The sequence below is a fragment of the Rattus rattus genome, chromosome 1 (assembly GCF_011064425.1).
Source record: "Rattus rattus isolate New Zealand chromosome 1, Rrattus_CSIRO_v1, whole genome shotgun sequence".
Classification (NCBI taxonomy): domain Eukaryota; kingdom Metazoa; phylum Chordata; class Mammalia; order Rodentia; family Muridae; genus Rattus; species Rattus rattus.
The window spans coordinates 53546382-53567964 of record NC_046154.1 but is presented as its reverse complement, the minus strand read 5'-3'; the positions used below and the strand labels follow the sequence as shown (position 1 = coordinate 53567964).

At 43.5% G+C, this 21583-nt stretch overlaps 1 protein-coding gene across 1 annotated transcript in view; it reads left to right on the top strand.

The window, feature by feature from the left end:
* The window catches only part of Cachd1 (cache domain containing 1), a 223501-nt gene that overhangs the window by 185297 nt on the left and 16621 nt on the right, over positions 1–21583 (top strand). The window contains exons 11-19 of the mRNA XM_032901775.1: positions 363–486; positions 1463–1580; positions 3431–3599; positions 8389–8531; positions 9184–9365; positions 10516–10626; positions 15068–15190; positions 17225–17324; positions 17414–17530. Of these exons, the coding sequence (XP_032757666.1) occupies positions 363–486; positions 1463–1580; positions 3431–3599; positions 8389–8531; positions 9184–9365; positions 10516–10626; positions 15068–15190; positions 17225–17324; positions 17414–17530 (1187 nt within the window). The remainder of the gene's footprint in view (positions 1–362; positions 487–1462; positions 1581–3430; positions 3600–8388; positions 8532–9183; positions 9366–10515; positions 10627–15067; positions 15191–17224; positions 17325–17413; positions 17531–21583) is intronic.

The window sequence follows — 21583 nt, the reverse complement described above, 5'->3', positions numbered from 1 at the left end:
AATAGCATGAGATTTAGATGGCTTTTTGTTAGTATTCTTACCTTTAGATTCCCTGGCAGGAAGGTTCATATATAGCAGATTAGACATTCAATAAAGTGAAAACCAGCAAAACAAATACCCATTAAATAGCCTCAATTAGACAAATGATCAGTAATCTAAGAGCTCTTTCAACGCTTCAGGAGTTTTATGAGAGCTCACATAAAACAGGGTGAGTTTTATTGGACTGCTAAGGTATATACACGGGTTCTAAGCACTGGCAGCCATCCCAGACGGCCCACAGTTCTAACGAGGGATGGGCAAGTTTGTTAGAACCAACATCTTCCTACATCTTCCTCACATCGCGTCCTGTTCTGTGATTTCAGGGTACACACTTATGCACCCGTCTCTCACCAGGCCGTACTTACTGTCAGAGCCTCCCCTTCATACCGACATCATACATTATGAAAATATCCCCAAGTTTGAATTGGTTCGACAAAATATCCTAAGGTAAGAATTGGCGAGGGTTGCCATTTTTCATGTTTTCTGAGAAGGGGACCCATTGAAGTCAGTGTGTTTACCACAGGGTGTAAGGCAAGTATAGAAATTATCTTCCTGTGACCAAGGTTTTCTGAATAGCTTTTTTATAATCATAGGAGCCAAGGGACTGGGAGAAGGCTTAGCGGGGGAAGGTTTGGCAATCCAGAAACCACATAAAAGCAGAACAAAAGAATGGACTCCACATAGTCATCCTCTAAACTACACACTTGCACCACGGCACCCCCTCACGCAAACACACACACTCGCACACACATGTTGCGAACACACCTACAATAATAATAAATAAAATTAGATTAGAAAGCAGGACTTTAAAGAAGAGCAGCCAGAATCTGGACGTAACCGGAAAAGTCTCTCAAAAGTGTTTTGAGGCCATGTCCTGTCAATCAACTTTTACACTTCCATTGAGTGGAATTGTAAAAGAAGGTGTGCGTTAGCTCGTTTCTAGAAAGTCCGCTGTTTAGCCCACACTGAAATGTATTAACAAAACAAAAGGCTAAGCTGAGGCCCAGTAAATATAGCTTATCAGTGTAGTAGTTTATGCAGCACTCTCTCTTAAAATAAAAACAGATTGGATGTTTGCCAACTGTGATATGTTATTTTGGCAGACGGTAACCTACGGAGAAATGAGTCTCTGCGCCCATTGGTTGAAAATTAATAAGAGAGCGATTCGAGACAAGTCAGTCTCTGGAAAGAATTAGCACTGGGGGGGCAGGGTAAAGGCGGAGGACAGCTTTTAAGGCAGGGTTGACCTAATGCTTTTACAAAATTGAAAAATCTCGCATCGCGGCTTTCAAAAGTGATGAGTTTCAGGGCTGTTCAGAAGCGGGCGGTGCCCTTTCATTGCCTCACAGCTTCTTCCTTGCCTTTAATTAAGTGCTTAATTCTCTCTCTCGCCAGAGGCATTTAGTTCTCCTTTTCCACACAGCCTCCCTCTAGGCAGCCAGATCATCACCGTGCCTGTGAACTCGTCCCTGTCTTGGCACATCAACAAGCTGAGGGAGACTGGAAAGGAGGCCTACAACGTGAGCTATGCCTGGAAGATGGTGAGTGACGTGCAGTCATGGGGGCTGGGCTGGCCGTGAGGTCCGGCTCAGAGCTCTTCTCACAGGAACAGTGGAGAACGTGGGTCAGCCTAGGTGACTGACTAGATTTAAAGAGATGGGAACGAAGACATTCCACAGATGGTTTATATTGTGTTTTTCTTTTCTTGTTTAGGAAACCGGTAATTGGTCATGACAAAAAGATCAAATCATATCAAAGGATATAAAAGGAAAAAAAATAGGTCCTCTCCTTCCCGCCCTTGACCTGTTTCCCATCATAACCCCTTCAATCCAGTTTTTGGGACTTTTATCTCCCTGAACACACAAGTGTCTGTGTGTACACATGCATGGGGTTCATTAGTAGCCATATGAATTTGTGTAGCTAGACCAAAGCTCTTTAAGTGATTTTTTTAAATCACAGTTACTTATTTGTCCGTGTGTGGCCACATGGAGGCCAAAGGACAACTTGTGATTGTTGGATCTCTACTTCACCAGGATAGACCTGAGCCATCACAGCTGCCAGGGCTGAGCCACCTGAAGACCCATTTTACTTTTAAGAGTTATTTATTTTATGTACATGAGTACACTGTAGCTATCTTCAGACACACCAGACGAGGGCATGGGATCCCCATTACAGATGGCTGTGAGCTTAAACTTAGATCGTAGCAAATCGGGCTTTAAAAAGAAAATATAAATACATAAATGCCCTCTGTGATGATTCGAGGAAGTGAGGCCTTAGGTTAGAGACTGGAGTGATTGTCCTCAGCACAGACAGGTCGATGGTGTAGCCGTGACGAGGGCATGCACAGGTGCTGAGAGTCATAGAGAAACAGATGACAATACTCTTATCAACATGGCAAAGCAATTGGGAGATCCAAGGTTCTATAACCAGCGGGAGCAAAATGTCTAGTTTCCCCCCAAAGTTACCGAAATTAAAAATGCAGTCATTCTTGCTATTTACACCAGCCGCCATAATCTGGGGCAGCCACTTTCCCTGGCTGCTCTGCGCAGTCACAGGGCAGGGTAAACAGAAGTGCGTGGCTGATGCCAATATAATACAGTATGCCGTGGTGTAGTATAAATAGAAATATATATCCTAAAGTAAAGATTTCAACACTCTAGTCTGACCTATAGCACTTGCCTGTCAGAAACAGAGATGCTGACCCAGGTTGACTAGACAAGAGTACCATGTGCTTCCTATGAGTTTAAACAAGTGATAGTGTTCGTCTCCAGCCTAGGTAGGAGACAGTGTTTGTAGGGGACAAAATAAGGATGCTGGGTTCTGTAATGACTGCCCCTGAGACCTTCTCTTAAGGAGGATTCACAATCAGTTAACAACAGTCAAGTCCCAGAACATTTCTATAAAACCAATAATAGTTTTTTTTTTCTCTCTTAGGGCTAGAGGATGTATATAGGACCATGGGCAAACAAGTCAAGCATTCTACCACTGAGCCATACCCCAGGTTTCTCTTTTGCATTTAAAGCCAGTGTAGAAATTAACACTGAACTCTACCTGTATTGTGTCACACACACACACACACACACACACACACACACACACACACACACTCACATCCATTAACCCATCTGAGTCTGACAAACCAGGATCACAGTTGCCAATGGACTCCTTTTCTCTTCATCCATTAGCTGTAGAATATTGTGTCACACACAAGTTCCCTGATAAGAGAAAGGAAAGCAGAAAATACCTTCTGTAAATCCTTACAGTCTTCATGCATTCGTCCAACATCACATTGGCACCTTCTCAGTGAGAAGACAAAGAATTCAGAAAATAAATAATATACGTGATCTTCAGTGTTAGGAATCCATTGGTGATTTATTAATTTTTTTTACAGGTACAGGACACTTCCTTCATTCTGTGTATTGTGGTGATACAACCGGAAATACCTGTCAAACAATTGAAGAACCTCAACACTGTACCCAGCAGCAAGCTGCTGTACCACAGGCTAGACCTTCTGGGCCAACCCAGTGCTTGTCTCCACTTCAAGCAGCTGGCAACACTAGGTGACACTCCCGGGCTCCTCGGCTTCCCTCATGATCTTACTCAGATCCTAAGATTTCATCCAAAACAGCTCTTTGAATCCTGCTCCCTGCCCTTCCCCCAAACACTAAATGTTTGCAGTTCTAGAAATTGAAAAGTAGCCAGGTATGATGGTTTACACTCACAGTGCTGGTAATAATTAGCCTGGAGCAGACAGATCACTGTGGGCTGAAGGCTAGCACAGACTAAATATTGAGTTTCCAAACATCCTGGGCTGTTGAGTGAAGACCTATCCCAGAAAACAAAATTAATAACAACAACAGCAAAATATACTCCACCATGCAGTAGCTCACCAGAGCATTTTGCCCTATCTAATGCTTAGTACCCATCATCAATGTTTCTTCCCTACCTACCTTCCCACCCTACCTCGTTCCACCTTACCCACATACTCACCTGGCTCTGTTTCCTACCATTCTACTTTCGACTTGAGCTTTCAGATTCTACCTCAGTGAGAGAGCCTGTCATTTCTTTCCTTCTCTGCCTGGCTTACTTCATTTAACACAGTGATCTCCAGTGTTATAGAGGATTTCACTAGTCTATGGCTACATGGTATTACACTGTATTTCTGTACCATATTTTCTTCATTCTTAGTTGATGGACTCTTAGGTTGTTTCCATTCAGGGTTATTATCAATAGTGCCACATTGAGCATGGGGGTACCAAATGTCTGGTCTAACATTCCTTTAGATAAGAGAGTGGAATTGCTGAACAACATGATAGTTCTATTTAAATTTCTCAAGGAGCCTCTACAGTGTTTTCCCTATTGGCTTATTGTATTAACTTACTTACTTGCTGACCAACGGTATACAAGGCTTCCCTTTTTTCCACATCTTCATCAAAAGTCTTTGGATAAGAACCATTCTGGCTGGGGTCAGGTGATTCTGTGTTGTAGGTGTGATTTGTATCCTCCTGTAGTTTAGGGATAATGAGTGATCTATATATTCCCATTGGCCATGCTGATATTTAAGTCATACACACTTGGTTGGCTATGTTGATGAGTGCTAGGTACAGAGGAGGCCTTTATAGCCTTTGTAGTCCATACTCTACAGGATGCCACTGTTTAGATAAACAGCTACCTTCTCTCCCCCCCCTTGAAAATATTTATGATTCAAAAGAGTTCATGATCACTACACAACAAGCAAACTGAGTAGAAGGACAGAGGATAAAAAGAGATTAAGGACAGAGTCTCCATTTTTTGAGGGTTCCAAAGATGAACAGAAGAACTTGATTTCCTCCTAAATTCGTTTCTACAAAGTTCTTCCTGGATACTAGACCAACACTCCAGGCCAGGCTTAAGTGATCTTTTCTGTGGCATTCTTCAAAAATGTCAACAATTTAGAGAAAGCCTGTGATGTCCAAGAAGGCTGACTCTTACATTTCTTTCTTTGTTTGTTTGTTTTAATTTGGGCTCTGGCATTTCTATGTCTGTTTTACATGAAAGAAAACTTTTTTAATCTTACATTTTAGTGAAATGGTTTACAGAAAAGCTAATATAAGTCTTTTAAGTTCAATAAATGGCACACTCTTGCTGGCAGAGAGGAGGTACTGCCCTGCGATTGAGGGCAGGGGAGAGTTGGAGCCCCTAGTGAGAAAGAAGCAACAGCCTGCCTATTTAAACTTCATTTGCATACTTCCCCATAGCTACACTGTCCAATATGTTAACCACTGCTACCTGTAGGTCTTGAGAACGTCAAAGTCAGAATCAATGTGTATGGGAACTTTGGCAGGCACGTTAGCTATTTTTATATTAATTACACACTGAATGACATCTTTTTAATTTTTCAGATGTGTATTATCAGAATTCATTTAACCATTTAAGCTCCTTCTGCTTTACGCCTATCAGACAGTTTTAAATTGTACTTAGAGATGCCATCGTATTAATATTATAGCTGGACATCACTGCTCATAAGTGTAGTCGGACTATGCTGCACTTTCAACTCAAACACATAGTCTGATTGGCTGATCCCAGGTCACATAGGCAGACCTTGGGTCAATGCCCCTTTCCCAGGGAGCTCTCCCCACCGTGCCATCCATGCTTACATGGGTGGTAGGACCCTGGGGCAACATGGAGGGCTCACTGGGTAATGTATTGTCTCAGGTAGCAGTGGAAGTAACATAGGCTATTGAGACACAACAAGAAAGGAGGGGAGCCATGGCAAATAGATGGTTTCTGTCTGGCTTCCCTGATGAGGATTAACATGTGTGTTAGTCGTTCTTCAAAGGGGTCCTGGGTACGCCGCTCACTTACCTCACACACAAACGCTCTGGTTTCCCTCATACTAAGCGGGAGGGACTGTGATGGAGAGATACCATCTCCTGGTGTGCAAAAAGAGGAAGAAAATGTGTTTTAAAAGTACTTTCCTAAGGTAGTTTTACATGTATGTATGTACGTACGTATGTATCAGTATGTATGTATGTATGTATAAGTCTTTGTGTATGTGTTTATGTTTGTATAAATGTGTAAGCTTTGTATGTATGTTTGTATAAATGTATAAACTTTCTGTGTATGTAATGTATGTTTGTGTAAATGTATAAACTTGTTTGTGTAAATGTATAAACTTTCTATGTATGTAATGTATGTCTGTATAAATGAATAAGCTATGTCCTAGATACAAAGCTTTGCGTCTGATATGGTGCTGCTTTCTCCCCCATGATGCCCAAGCTGTCTCACTACATCAACCTTTTCTGAAATGCCAATCTCTGTCTCTCTAAGAAAGGTTCACACACCCCCAACCCCCCCCCCAGAGCATCTGTACTTTTCTTCACCCTGGCCCTCTTGCAACACCCTTGACTGGATTTGTCTGACATAGTTGTTTTCTTCCAGATTCCTTCTCCCTGGTCTGAGAGGATCCAAAGCTCTCTGAGCACAAGTACACACACACCCTTCCTTCTCACATGCACACACACATGTACACCTTTCGGGGGTCGACCACTGACTCTATGATCACAAGTCAACAGCATGTAATGGGTCAGCCTTTGGAAGCTTCTGTTTTGTAGCCCTTGGATTTGATCAGGGCGGTAGCGATGTTGCAGGCCATCCTCTGAAGCTATCCTGACAAATGAGAACAGCATGGGAAGAGCGTTTGAGAATGGCGTCCTAGCAACTGAAAATCCTAGATGGAAACATGGTCCTGCAGGAATGCCTTTGGGGAAACTTTGGAAACATATACATCAGTGAGGAATAGAAGATCAAAATCTCATAGAAGACAGACTTCATTCAATGCCACTTTCATTTCTTACCAAACTAGAGGAAGAGGAGGCTATGCACTTAAACTGTTTCTAATAGCTGCCTGGGGCTCAGAGGGGAAAGAAATCAAATCCAATATCCTCAACAGGCAGAATCTCGAATGAAATGACTTTCTCTAACCCCCAACACAAGTCATTGCATCCTTGATGTGGGGATGGAGTCACAGTGTGACTGGGCTGTTGTGGCTCCTCGCTGGGTCTGTTCTACCATCCATGTGGCCTCTCTCTGTAGTCCCTAGGACAGAATCGTGCAAAAGTTCATGTTTTCTAGAGGAAGGGACTCCCTCTGTCTGGCCTCCAAGTTATTCCTACAGCTTAGTTCCCTTTTCATTATTATATGTCTTTTCCTATTGACTCGGGGCCTGTCATATGCAAGGGAAGAACTCTACCTATATCCTCACCCCAGATTTGGTTTGATTTGCTGGGGTTTTTGTCCACCATATAAAAGCTTACCAGGTTACACAGAAACATCATCTGTGAGAGCCATCAAAAGGAATTTAAAAAACAAGCAAATGAACAAAAACCCCACAGATTTTAATGGTGTCAAAAAATACCATCATGTGACATAAAACATACGATAGTGCTTTATGACACACTTTAAAATATAAGAAGGCTTAGCATGGTGTGGTGCATGCTTTTCAGCTATGAAGCAGAAACAAGCAAATCTATGTGGCTAGCCTGGTCTGCAAAAGGGAGTTCTGGGCCAGCCCAGGACTGCACACTGAGACCAGTTTCAAAAAACATTAAATTAAAAGTATGGTAAAGTTGAACAACAACAAAAACTTAAATAGAAATCTTAGTTTCACACTATAATTTATTGCAAGGATTTTGTCTCAAATAGGAAACTAGTTTCCTTCCATGTTAGAGCTAGTATTTAAGGACGCACACAAGGGATCCTCTAAGCTGTGTTTGTGCCGTGTTTGCCTGCCTGCCACCTGTGATAATAATTTTTTAATTTGGGGTTTGCATCAATGCCAACATCTCATCTCTCTTCTTCCTGAGTCGCAGTGCTGATGTGAATTCTAATGGGCGTCGCTGACAAGTGCTCGTCTGCAGGCACCTGTAAAGCACCCCTCAGCGTCGCTCTGGAGAATCCCTGCTACTTCCCCGACGTTGCAAATGCTTGCCCAGTATTTCATGGCCAGGAAATGGCAGGTCCCAGATTCTGTCCACTCTGACTCCATGTTTGCGGTGCACCCTCTTCCCCAGCAAGTGCACAGCTTGCCTGTCTAAGCCACTCAGGATTTCTGCCTCAGCGTTTGTGCCTCCTTGGGCCCATCCCCATCCAGCTTCACTCCTAGGACCATAAGCTCCCTGAAGGGAGAGAATGTGGCTTTTTTTTTCCCTTCCTTTTTTCTTTGCTCCCATTGTCAAGCTCTTTGTGTCCTTGTGGAAGGCATTAAGCCACCGTAGCAGACATGTTGGCAGAGCCTAAGTGATGGCTTTTGTTTGGGCCCCAGATGAAGTCTCTGTGTTCTGAGACCTGCTTTGTTGGCGTCTCTTTCAGAAAGTCCAACCGTCATGCTGTCGGCCGGCAGCTTTTCCTCCCCCTATGAGCACCTCAGCCAGCCAGAGACCAAGCGCATGGTGGAGCATTACACGGCCTATCTCAGTGACAACACTCGCCTCATTGCTAACCCAGGGCTCAAAGTACGTACTGGCGCAGGCTACATCTCTGGGGCCCCTTTCCACCGGCTTTGGGGGTGGGGGTGGGGGGCGGTGCTGGCCATGAAACTTTGAAGTATCTAACCCTGCTTGCATCTGGACCTCTGCAATCAGGAGGCGAAAAGGCAGAGGGTGAGCCCTGGGGGAGACTAATCAGCTGTGACCCCTTTGATGGATTAAGAAGCCCAGTAGGCCACATGAAGAATCTACTTCAGGTCTCATATGCACTGGGGATTTCCAAGTAGGGGGTGTGATAAAGAGACCAGAGAAAATGTCCCCGTTCCATTGTTCCCATGGAAAAGAAGTGTTCTGCTGTCTGTTGAGATAAATATGATATTCGAGCACCAAAAAGGGAGAGGGCTCTGTGTGTCTAATGATTCACCGTAGGAATTTTCTTAAACTGAGACAAGGCCGGCTACATGAACAACTGAGCCGTCTACACCTCCCCTGACTGTATTCCGTGAACCTTTGTTATCACCAAGTTTGGCTGGATCCATCTGCTCTGGAAAGGTTTTGAAGAAGTAATTGGGCTTGGCTTCTCTGCGAGAGAACCTTGGGGAGCCCGGCCAGCAGCCTACACTCTTTTCATGTGAGCTTTTTCTTAAAGGGGCCTGCAACGTCTCCCTTTGTTTCTTAGTTCTCTGTCAGAAACGAAGTAATGGCGACCAGCCACGTCACAGATGAATGGATGACACAAATGGAAATGAGCAGCCTGAACACGTACATTGTCCGCCGTTACATAGCAACACCCAATGGCGTCCTCAGAATTTATCCTGGTTCCCTCATGGACAAAGCATTTGATCCCACGAGGAGACAGTGGTGAGTCTGGGGGGCTTCAGTTCCCAGTTCGTCCTAAGCCAGGAGAGCCATGATAAGCACATACAGCAATGGGCAGTCGTGGGAGATGACACTTTCAAGGGGGTAGAGTTATTTTCAGTATTTTTTTAATGTTAGGTTCATGGGTTGTTTTGACTGCAGTGCCCTTATCTCACTGCTGGAATTTTGAAACTGGAGTCCATTTGTCTATTTTGACTCCTAAGGGCTTGCTTGATTCCACCTTATGACTAGAGGGTCATCTTGAATTGAAATACTTCACCGTATTCTATGTAACAATGGCGTCACATTACACAGCTCACATGTAACCTATGAGAAATGAATGCATTAAATTCAGGAATATTATTTTACTTCTGGACATTATTTTCAGCCCAAAGCTAGCCAGGTTCTATAGGAGGGAGACAGCATAAACCAACAACGGTATTGCTTACTCTGTTGGGTAGCAACCAACACACTCGGGTCAGCTCTTCATGCCTACTCCTCACTTGTACTAATCCTGGACGGTTCCTTTAGGTTTGTCTATTCCTCTTCCTCTTCTATATTACCTCCTCAATGGTCCAAACTACAGATCTCACTAAAAAGTCGGAGTCCAGTATACATTAGAAAAGAAAATCTCATTTTCCCAACTCTTTATGTAGGTGCTATCATCAGACATAAAAGGTGAGAATCTTTTAAAAAAAAAAAAGGTGAGAATTTTGGTGGTTTTGTAGCTCAGTGGTAGAGCACTTACCCATGAACTCATGGGTAAGCCATGAGTTCAAACTCCCACTCCTCCAAAGGAAGTGAGGAGCTAGAGAGCTGGCTTAGTAGTTAATAGCCGTCTTCTGCAGAGGACCCAGGTTCAATTCCCACTCCTACCCACATTGTGGCTCCCAACCATCAAAATCCACTTCCAAGGGATCCAACATCTGATCTCTGCAGGCACCAGGTATGCACGTGGTGCACGAACACAGCAACAGGCGAAACACTCATGCGTAAAATCTTTGTTTAACCTAAGAAAGATTTATTTTGATTTTTTAACATAGTAACAGCACTGTTTATAATGAGTATTTTAGAGCTACAGACTTGCTGCTCCTTCGAACTTGCAGAGTATTTTATACCCAAACTCACATGACTTTTCTTGGGTCTCTGTTAGGTATCTTCATGCAGTAGCCAATCCAGGACTGATTTCCTTGACGGGCCCTTACCTAGATGTTGGAGGAGCTGGCTATGTCGTGACAATCAGCCACACAATTCACTCATCCAGGTAATTATCTTCATTTTTAGTCACGTAATGTCTTCTGAATTCCATTTGTTAATTTATTTCATGTGTGTTTGTGTGCATGCATGCGTGCACAGGACACACATGGAGCTCAGAGGACCAACTTGCAGAAAGGGACGGGTTCCCTTGTACCATTCAGGTGCCAGAGACTGGGTCATCAGGTTAGCCCACTGAGCCATGTCACCAGTCCTTTCGAGGCACCTTTCAAATCCATCGAGAGCTTGGATGCCACGTGAAAAGCCGGGTGGAAGCGGCAGCCCGTAGTCATCCCAGCACTGAAGAGGTGCAGACAGGGGATCTGCGGAACGATTTGGTCAGCTGACCAAATGCATAAAATACTAGGTCCAGTGGGAGACCCCCCTTCAGTCAATCAAGGGGAGAGTGACCGAGGAAGGCAGTTGTCGCCATCCTCAGACCTCCATGCAGAATGCTTAGGTGTACACACGTGCCTCACACGTACACGTGCAGAAAGGAAGAGAATGCCAGCTGGAACACGGCTGCTTTTATTGCTCAAATTGCTTCGCTTTCCAGCAAAGGAACAGCTTTTAATGAGGAACAATGTCCCAGGGCATCAGACTATTGGCGTCTGACTCTTTCAAATTACATCGGTTGTTTGCTTTGGTTTTCCGTTTTGTGTTTTTGAAAGTGTCTCTTAAAAATGAGGGCTTTCTGAAAGCCAATGTTGCCAGACACTAGTTAATGTCAGTACCGCTGGACATGTATTAGAATGCGTTGTTTCCTACGACTTAAAAACTTCAATTCTGATGCTACAGACGTCAGTGAAAGTTTGGATGGGAAGGCACATTGCTTTAATCCCTTCGTTATACACATAGCTATTTTCTCAAAGCAACCAAGAAAGGCCACGTTTTACTGATAACCTGGCATGATGCCTTAAAATTTAGAGGAAGCAGATTTTCTTGGTTTGCAGAGCTGCTCATTATTTATCAAATGACTGGTGCTAGTTAGAATTCCTCTAACACAAGTTCCTTGAGATACTAATTGGAGAGCAGAGTGGAGGGGAATTCCAGCATCGGGTCCCTGTCTCTCTGGAAAGCCATACCTGCTGCCAGTCAAATTCGACCCTAGGGTGTCTGCTTGACTCTTAGCTTCTCCCTTAACACAAAGTCCATACATAAAGCAAGTAACCCTGTGGAGTACATCCTGCAGTGTTTCTGTTAGCGCCATCTGGTGGGTGCGCTTGTATCTGAAGAGTGAGACACATCACCCCCTCCATAAGGTCTAGTCAGTTGAGGAAAAGTAAAAAGACTTTCTCCTCCCATGACAGACTCCATCTCATCTTCGAGGACAGTAAAGGGCTCCGAGGTGGCCTTTCAAAGATAACAGCGAGGCATCCCATCAGGCCTACTCACAGGAGCTCCTTGTCAAGAGCACTTAGCCTGTTTTCTCTTGTGTGCTTTTGGTGCGTAGGTCAAGGCCAGTTTGTGAGTTTACATGTATGTGTGTAAGCATTTTTATTAAGGATTAGAGGAGTACAAGAGTTCTAATCTCCTTTGGTGGCTGAGTCTTTATGGTGTCAGTTCCAATGAAGCATGGTGGGCACACAGGTTTTTCAAATGAGGACAACAGCAGGTCTCCTCTTTGGTTACCTTCCTATTTAAACTGTGAGTTTAACAACACCAAAAATTCACCATTTCCATCCCAGAATCCAAGTCACTGTGAATACAGATCTCCCAAAGTAGGCATACGCTTTGGCCCTGCTCAAAATGGAGCCCACAGAGATCCCATCATGTGGATATTTTGCTTAGCTGGGTGCAATTTAACTATTTAGAGCTGTGACATTTTCTTTTATCACCGTCTAGATCCAAGTCAGTGGCCTCTTCCGTTGCTCAGCCAGAGCCCCTGTGGCTTGCACTGATAGATAGGTTTAGCAAAGGTGCCAGCTTAGGAACCTGCACCCCTCCTTGATACGTGTAGATGTAATGTAGATGTAAATAGACGTGAATGTACTCCTTATGATTTATGTGACGACAAACAATCCTTTTTTGCTTTTGTTTCCTCACTAGGCTAGAGGGGTATTATAGCCTATCTCAAACAATTATTTTAATGATTAAATTAAGCAATACATAAAGCTCATAGAACAGTGCCTTGAGTGTGGGAAGTGTAGGTTGACTGATAAAGAAGAAACAGACACTGCTCAGGCATTGACCTAGTGCCATTTGAACTGATCAGAAAAAAAACAGCTGACCCAGATACTCCATGTCCACTCACCCCTGGTTTCAGACGTGCTTTGGTAGTGGGAGAGCTTTCTAACTCAGCGCTCAGCAGAGCTCATGGGAGCTCTGTCCTGTTCTTCCAGAAACATGTCTAGTATCCTGACAATCTAGCTGGGCATTCTTACCGTATGAGAAGTGCTGGAGATAGAGCCTGGTCACATGATCTCAGCAATCAAAATCACATAAATTACCCTTAGCCTGATCCATTATGTTTAAAATTGTAGATTTGGCTGCATAGTTCTATACAGGGCTTTGAGTCGCTATGGTAACAGTATACCTGTGTACACTTCAGGTAAAGTACAGATCCTAGCCTTCAGCATCCATTGATTCTACAGGCACAGGTAGCCGCCACTCAAAGGAGGATTAGAAGTAAAATGAGCATATCTCCAAATATCTGAGCAGTACTCTGCACGGGTGCAGTTATATAGTATTGTAGAAAAGGGCTAGCCTCAGGTACTACTCTGGATACAGGGAGAGGATGGTATTTCAGTCTCTCAACCATTCTCAGGATAGTGTTTTCATTCATAAAATGCAAGCTACAATTCTTTCCTAGCTTCTTCCACAAAAATTAAATAGTTTAAAACTGCTTAAGACCTGACTTAATGACTAAGACCATATGCTTTGGAAATAGTAAGTTTCTCTCCATGTGTGCACTAATTACGCCATGATGTTGGCCAACTGCCTCTCTCTTGCAAGCTTCAGTGTTCTTAAATTGATAAACCTTCACAGATAACCACAGAAGGGGCTAGAGAGATGGCTCAGCAGTTAGGAGCACTTGTTCTTGTAGAAGACCCAGTTTGATCCCCAACATATGTTTCAGGGATCAAGAGCCATATACGTGGTGTACATACATAGCATGTGCAGATACACTTACACGGAAAATAAAAATAAAATAAAGATCACTGTGAGAGAGGGCTGGGGTTTTCACTCCGTGCATAGAGCACCTGCTGAGCTCATACGCAGTAGATAGCCCTCCCTCCTCACATTTAAACCCCAGCATTATGGGGAGGGGAAAAAAGGCCATCGTGAAATAGTTAGGAATGTCATTTTTTTCTTTTGGTGTTTTCCTGGTTATCAGGCAGGTAGGTGATAACAGCTTTTGGGCTCTTAATGCTCCCTGTTGGGCAAACCCTGCTGTTTGCTCTGAGTGACTTCTGCTTTAATCTATGATGGTAAGGTAGCTTACTCATCATGATGAGCACTGTCACGTTTGATTGCAGTAGCAGGCTTATTTTGTAAAAGCACTACTGTTATCTTCATCTTTGTATGAAAAACTGAAGCTTTAAAAAGGCCAAGTTATATTCAGGAACCCCATAAATAAAGTCAGCTACGCCAAAACTTGACCCCACGTCTACCAAAACGTTAGCCAGTAAGTGTCAGGATTTACTGCCCAGCTTTACCTGCAGACTCCCCTTCTTTGAAAACAGTATTATAGAATGGAGGTCTACAATGCAGAAGACGAATTCTTAAACATAACTGCGTTTTGAGTAGTCCACCGTGGTGTTGTGGAAAGAAAACTGTTCCTGAGAAGTATTATGTGGCCTTACTATGCTTGCTCAGTCTCTAAGAGAACTGTTTCCTTACCAGCAAAATACAGGAAGTAATTAATGGCAGCCACTCCTGTTCCTTTTCTAGAAGTCTACCGAAAGTAACTGTAGGGTCTACTCAATGGGTCAGAGGGTAAAGGCATCTGCTGCAAATCCAATGGCCTGAGCTTGATCCCTGGGGTCATGTGTTAGAGAGAGAGAAGGACTCACCCATGCTGCCTTCTACACACATGCTATGGCAAGCATGTACCCACATACATCCACACACAGACAAGCATGCGTGCTTATGTATATACATACATATATGCATACATACATATACATAATAATTGTTTTAAATTTTGTTTGAAGTAGCCAGACCAGCCAACTCTCATATGTCTGCACTGATATTTTTGCCTTTAAAAAAAAAAAACATGAACATGGGGAGGGGGAAGGCAGAGGATGACCATATTCCACAACTGTTCATACTTGGTACAGGTCTTGTTCAAAAAGCCATAATGAAAGTCTTAATGTTTCCTCTCAAGCCATCTACATGTTGTATTCAGTCATTCAGCATTTACAGGGAGGTGAGGAGGGCATGTATGTCTGGTGCCAGACAATGTCATGTATGTGACTCTTACTCTCATTGGTCCCTTTCATATGAAGTACCCAGCTGTCTTCCGGACACACTGTGGCTGTGATGGGCATCGACTTCACACTGAGGTACTTCTACAAGGTTCTGATGGATCTCTTACCAGTTTGTAACCAAGATGGCGGCAACAAAATAAGGTAAGCCCTCCAGGGACACTACTTCTTGTCTACTGCCAAAATGAGACCAAATCAGTATGAAGTGTGGACCGCATCAAAACAAGAGATTGAGTTTATGGTTTACTGTTCTATTAAAGCAGGTTTTTATTGTCATCTTTCCCCTGCCCAGCTCTCTGCCCGAGCACATGCGTGCACACACACATGCACACATGTAGAGTTCAGATGCTAACTTCAGGTGTCTGAGACAAGCTCCCTAATTCATGACTCCAAACACCAGGGTACCTGGCCTATGAGCTTTGGAGGATTCTGTTGCAGTAAATTAGTTAAAGCACTTCAGCTCCCTGCATGCTGCACCCACCCAGGAGTTCTCTGGATTTGTGAATGAAAGACAGACAGACAGACAGACAGACAGACAGACAGACACACACACACACACACACACACACACACACACACACGCACCAGCTAATTTTGATATGCCTAGACTAGCTTAATAGCTGGGCAATTCTAAACCTTCCCACAGCTAGCACACATTTCCCTCCAGTATTCCTGGCCCAACACTTTCTAAATCTATATTTTATTTTTGCTGCCCTATTACCTTCTGGGCAGCCCTGCATAGGGCCGCATTCCCCTTCTACCTACATTGTTGGAGCCTTTCTCTCCTGCAACTCTTAAATCTGAACCTTCTCCCTCTGAGTCATGGCGATTCTCTCCTTCTTCCCTTCTTTCCTGGTTCCTTGGTTTGCAATCAAAAAATCCCACCCTATCTCCCTGCCCAGCCAATGGCTATACAGCATGTCTCCCTGTCCAGCCAATGACCATACAGCAATCGCAGCCAGCTTGGGGCAGAGACTCTCGGGTCTGGAAGCAAGGCTTTTGGGAGCTGGGATAAGACAAAGCATTAGAACCAATTCCCAACAAGTTTCTGATTAGCGGTACGTGAGAGGGCACTGAGCTCTCCATGAGTCTCGGCAATCGCAAGACAAAGTGCTTTTCCCCCTGAGCCATCTCCCCAGCCTTCCTTTCTTTCCTGTTTTGAAGGTGCATGCTGTTTACTATTTGGCCAAGCAGACATGACACCCAGCAAGAAGAATGGCATAGAGCCCCAAAGTTGTTTCTCTAGGAGCCATTGGGAAGACCAGAAGGCACTCTCTCTCAGGCAGCACTTTTGATGTTAACTTAGTCATTAAGCCAATCTTCGTGAAATGTCATCTGCTTAGACCACACTTTTTACATTTTTCCCAGAAAGAGGCTCACAGAACTACGAGACTTTGCCTCCTGGATTTCAAAAGAAAATGTCTGATCAAAGCAAGGGCATTCCCTTGATTCAGTGCAGGCTGCTTTTAAAAATAGCTTCTTAGTTCGGTCTTGTGCTCCACGCTTCGTGCCACTGTTGAATTTCACGTTGGTGCTTGATGGGCGCGTTCAGGGATCCTGGCCGCTGCTCTGACTAATGCTCAGAGGAGCAAAGCAGAACGTAGTCTTGATTAAAGTAGTTCTAGCGCTAGTATTTTTTATATGTACGGAGTGCTTTACTTTGTTTATGACTGTGTCTGTAAATAGCATCCTCCTTTGTAAAATATTTCATGTTCCTCACACAGTTGGATTAAGTGGGCACATCCTCCATGATAGTGGTTGGGTCGTGACACCTTTGGGAGGTCAAATGACCTTTTCATGGGGGTCACCTAAGACCATCAGAAAACACAGATATTTACATTATAATTCATAATAATAGCAAAATTACAATTATGAAATAGCAATGAAAGTAATTTTATGGTTGGTGAATGACCACAACGTGAGGAACTGTACTAATGGGTCACAGCATGAGGAGGGTGAAGAACTACCACTGTATGAAATGTATAGGTGACCATGGAGCAATCCGGAGGCCAGATAGTCCATCACCTCAGGAAAAATGTGTCTACTTGCCAGAGAGCCTGCCTTTATTTCTCTCCCAGAAGTCTGCACAAGTGCAGTTTGTTTGAAGGCAGGTATATGCAAGTGTTCTTTGAAAGCATGGTGGCCGTTCGTATGAATAACAGACCCGTTTTGGTGCAGGTGCTTCATAATGGAGGACAGAGGTTATCTGGTAGCTCATCCAACCCTCGTTGACCCCAAAGGTCATGCACCTCTGGAGCAGCAACACATCACCCACAAGGTATTCCTTGCCCAAGAGGATCACCTCCATTCTGCAACAGCCTGGAGTGTGTTAAGTGACACTTGTCTTCTGTCTTGTGGCCTTGTCAGGAGCCCCTGGTAGCAAACGATATCCTGAACCATCCCAACTTTGTGAAGAAGAACTTGTGCAACAGCTTCAGTGACCGGACAGTGCAGAGATCTTACAAGTTCAACACTAGCCTGGTGGTAAGCCGTGTGGGAGCGCCTGTTCCTTCATGGGCAGAATAGTGTGTGTGCCTGATTCATTGCCTTGGAGCAACAGGCGAGTGAAGGACTTGCCCTGTGTGAGCACCTGCTCCTTCATAGACAGAATATAATGTGTGTGCCTGTTTCATTGCCTTGGAGTTACAGAACCGTGGGGTGAGCCAAGGACTTTAGTAAAACTCTCCCTGTGATAATTGTAGGACAAATGGCCAGGATGGGGTGGGTGCTGTCTGAAGGTCACAGGGTTAGAACTCTGGTTTGATTGACACACCAACTGCATTAGTTATGGTTCCCTAGAGCAGTGGCTCTCAATCCATGGGTTGTGACCCCTTTGGGGACTCAAATGACCTTTTCACAAGGGTAGCATATCAGGGATCTTGCATATCAGATATTTACATTACAATTCATAACAGGAGCAAATCGTAATGATGTTAAGTAGTTACAAAAGTAATTTTATGGTTGGGGGTCACCACAACATGAGGAACTGTATTAAAGGGTCACGTCATAGCATTAGGAAAGTTGAGAAACACTGCCCTAGAGGGAGAGAATTTATACAATGAATATATATATAGAAAGAGAAAGAAGATTTATTAGAATGTCTTACAGATTGTGGTCCAGCTAGTCCAACAACTGCTGTCTCCCAACAGAAGGTTCAAGAATCCACTATTTGTTCAGTTCCTGAGACTGGATGTCTCAGCTAGTCATTAGTATATGCTGGAATTCCAGAAAAGTAGATCCTAACTGCAGTGAAGGAATAGACTTGTGAACGAAAGCAAAGGCAAGCAAGCAGGCAGGCAGGCAGGCAGGCAGAGAGAGAGAGAGAGAGAGAGAGAGAGAGAGAGAGAGCGCTTCTCCCTCCATGTCCTTCATGAAGATGTGGCCCAGAGTCAAAGTGGATCTTCTACCTCAAAAGATGTGGATTAAAAGTGGATCTTCCCTGGATCCGATATCCGGGTTAAAAGTGGGTCTTAACACTTCAAATGATTTAATTAAGGGAAAAAAAATTCCCTCAGAGGTATTCCTGGGCTTTAATTAATTCCAGATGTAGTCAACCTGATGACTAAGAATATCGATCACACCAACCCATCCCTTATCCCTTTGAAGTTTCTGCTGAGGACTGTTCCTGTTCTCTGTACAAAAGTCTGTGGTTCTCTGTGCTCCTGTCTCCTAGATATGATTTGGCTGCCTGAATCCCAAAGGCCAGCTACATAAGTCCTCCATCACCCATCATGTTAGATGGGGAGTTTTCTGGAAATCATCCTGAAAGCGTTTTTATGTTTGTTTTTGTAGCTTACAGTGTTCTTCAGAATTTGAATTGCTGCTAAATATCTAATATGTTTTTAAAAGTTTGTAGATGATCTTACCTAGGAAAGAACAATCCTTGGTGAGAGGAGGGAGAGAACTAATTCGAAAACTCATTCACAAGGGGGCAAGTTGTTAATTTACATAAGCATTTATATATCTCAGTCATAAAATGTACAGCATAATTTGGAAGGCTGAAGCACTGGCTGCTCTTCCTGGGTTTCAATTCCCAGCACCTACATGGCAGCTCACTGTGTGTAATTCCAGTCCTCTGAGATCCAGTGCTCCATACAGACATACATATAGGCAAGACACTAATACACGCCGTAAAAGGAAAAGAAATTAATATCTAAGGGATAAAAGAATAACATGCTGGATTAACTTGAATATCTTAAACTAAATATTATGAAGTTGACTGTGAAAAGCAATTGCCCAGCGGAAGGAGGAGTTTTCAAGTACCACATCCACGTCACCACATCCACGTCACCCCCTTGGACCTCACTCCACTTCCAGCATCACTGCCACAATGCTCAGACAGGTTTTCTATGCATGTAGTTCATTCCTACAATGGGTTCTCGAGTCCACATAGGCAAAGCCACAAGGTCATAGTAGAAATACTTCAGAAAGGCATATTTTAGTTGAGTGGAAATTAGGATTCCTTTGCTGTTACTTTCTAAGTTACATCGTGTGTGGGTGTACATATAGCACACGTGTAGAGGTTAGACGACCACTTACATGAGTCAGTTCTCCCTTTCCACCATGTTGATCCGCAAGATGGAGCTCAGGCTGTCAGTCTGGGTGGCAGTTACCTTCACCCACTGAACTATCTTACAAGCCAGGGATAGGTAATTTCTTTTCTTTTCTTCTTCTTTTTTTTTAAAGATGTATTTATTTTATGTATGTGAGTACACTGTGACTGTCTTCAGACACACCAGAAGAGGGCATCAGATCTCATCACAGATGGTTGTGAACCACCATGTGGTCACTGGGAATGAACTCCGAACCTCGGGAAGAGCAGTCAGTGCTCTTAACCACTGAGCCATCTCTCCACCCTGATAGATAATTTCTTAACACCTGAAGTTTTCTCCCTGAATTAAACTAGAGCATTCTGGACAGTGAAGCTTATCTCACAATAAGCCCATATCACTGCGTGCCCTAGCAGTGGGTGTCTTCCACACAGGACAAAACTCCTCCAGAACCCTCTCCGTGCCACAACCCTTGAATATGGGCTCTTAGTCACGCACATTTTAAGAAATGAATGACATGCAGTCTGGTGTGAGTTGGAATAATTCTCCTAGGTTATTTGATACAAATGCAGAAGGATGGTTATTACATGACATTATCATACAGCTTTTTGAGTTTTTGTGACCCTCCTAGAGGCTGCCCATTCTGTTTCCTAGCTATGGAATGAAGAAAAAGAAGGCTTAGTTCAGTTTCAATGTTGCAGAAGCAGGAAATCAAACATCTCTCAGAGAACCTTTATGTTTCAACTGTGTTTTACCCTAGGAAGCAGAAAGGTTTGTTAACCAAAAGAAAGAAGTGGGCAGCCCGTAGCTATTTAGATTTGCTTTTGAAACAAATTCACAACTCTGACAAAAGCAACCAAAAGGACAAGTGTTCATTCTGCCATACAGCTCAAGGGTGAAGTCTATCATGCCGGAGAAGTGAAGGACATAGGAGACTATTAAAATAACTGGTCACACTGCATCCACAATCAGGAGACAGCAAGCATAGTTGCATAAACTATAGTTGCTACTACTCCACTCCCTTTCCCCTTTGACACAGTCCAGGATCCATCTAGGGAATGGTGCTGCCCACAGTGGGTTGGTCTCTCTACCTTAATAAAGTCAAGCTAATCTCCCCACACACTAAGTGATAGTAACACTAACCAACAATGATGTTTTTTTCTTATGGTTATAAAACTAGGAGCTGGAGAGATGGCTCAGCAGTTAAAAACACTTGTTGCTCTTCCAGAGGTTCTGGAAGAGTTCGATCCTTAGCACTCACATGGCCTCACAGACATCTGTAATTCCAGTTTTAGGGAATCCGATGCCCTCTTCTGGCCTCTAGAGACACAGGCACTATACCCATGCACATAAAATTGAAAAATAAAAATAAAAAACATAATAAAATTAGCTATGAAAATTTATATTTATGTAAGTATAGATGAAAGATAATATATACTATTGAATGAAAATTATATCTAACTAATAGAACTATTTCCTCACCAAAGTGAGGAAAAACAAGTTTTTCTTTTAACAAGCAATGCTCCCTAAGCCACATTTTAAATCATGGCTGTAGGGGTAGGAGAGATGTCTCAGTGGCTATGAGCTCTTGCTGCCCTTTCATAGGACCCAAATTTGGTTCCCAGCACCCAGGATCCAATACTCTATTCTAACCTCCAAACACACACACACACACACACACACACACACACACACACACACACACACACACACATCTTTTAAAAATACTAAAAATGTTGAACAGTAGCCATGTGATGCTTTTATAATCAGCTTCTATAATCTGTCTTTTCTGCAAGAAGGCCAGGTGGTGATGGTACATGCCTTTAATCCTAGCAACTGAGAGGCAGAGGCAGGAGGATGTCTGGATTCCAGGCCAACCTGTGAGATAGAGCAAGTTCCAGAACACCCAGGGCTACACATAGAAACTCTAGAAGACCAAAGAGGCAGGGACAAGTCTTTGCACTGCTGTCTTTCATCTTTTTCATAG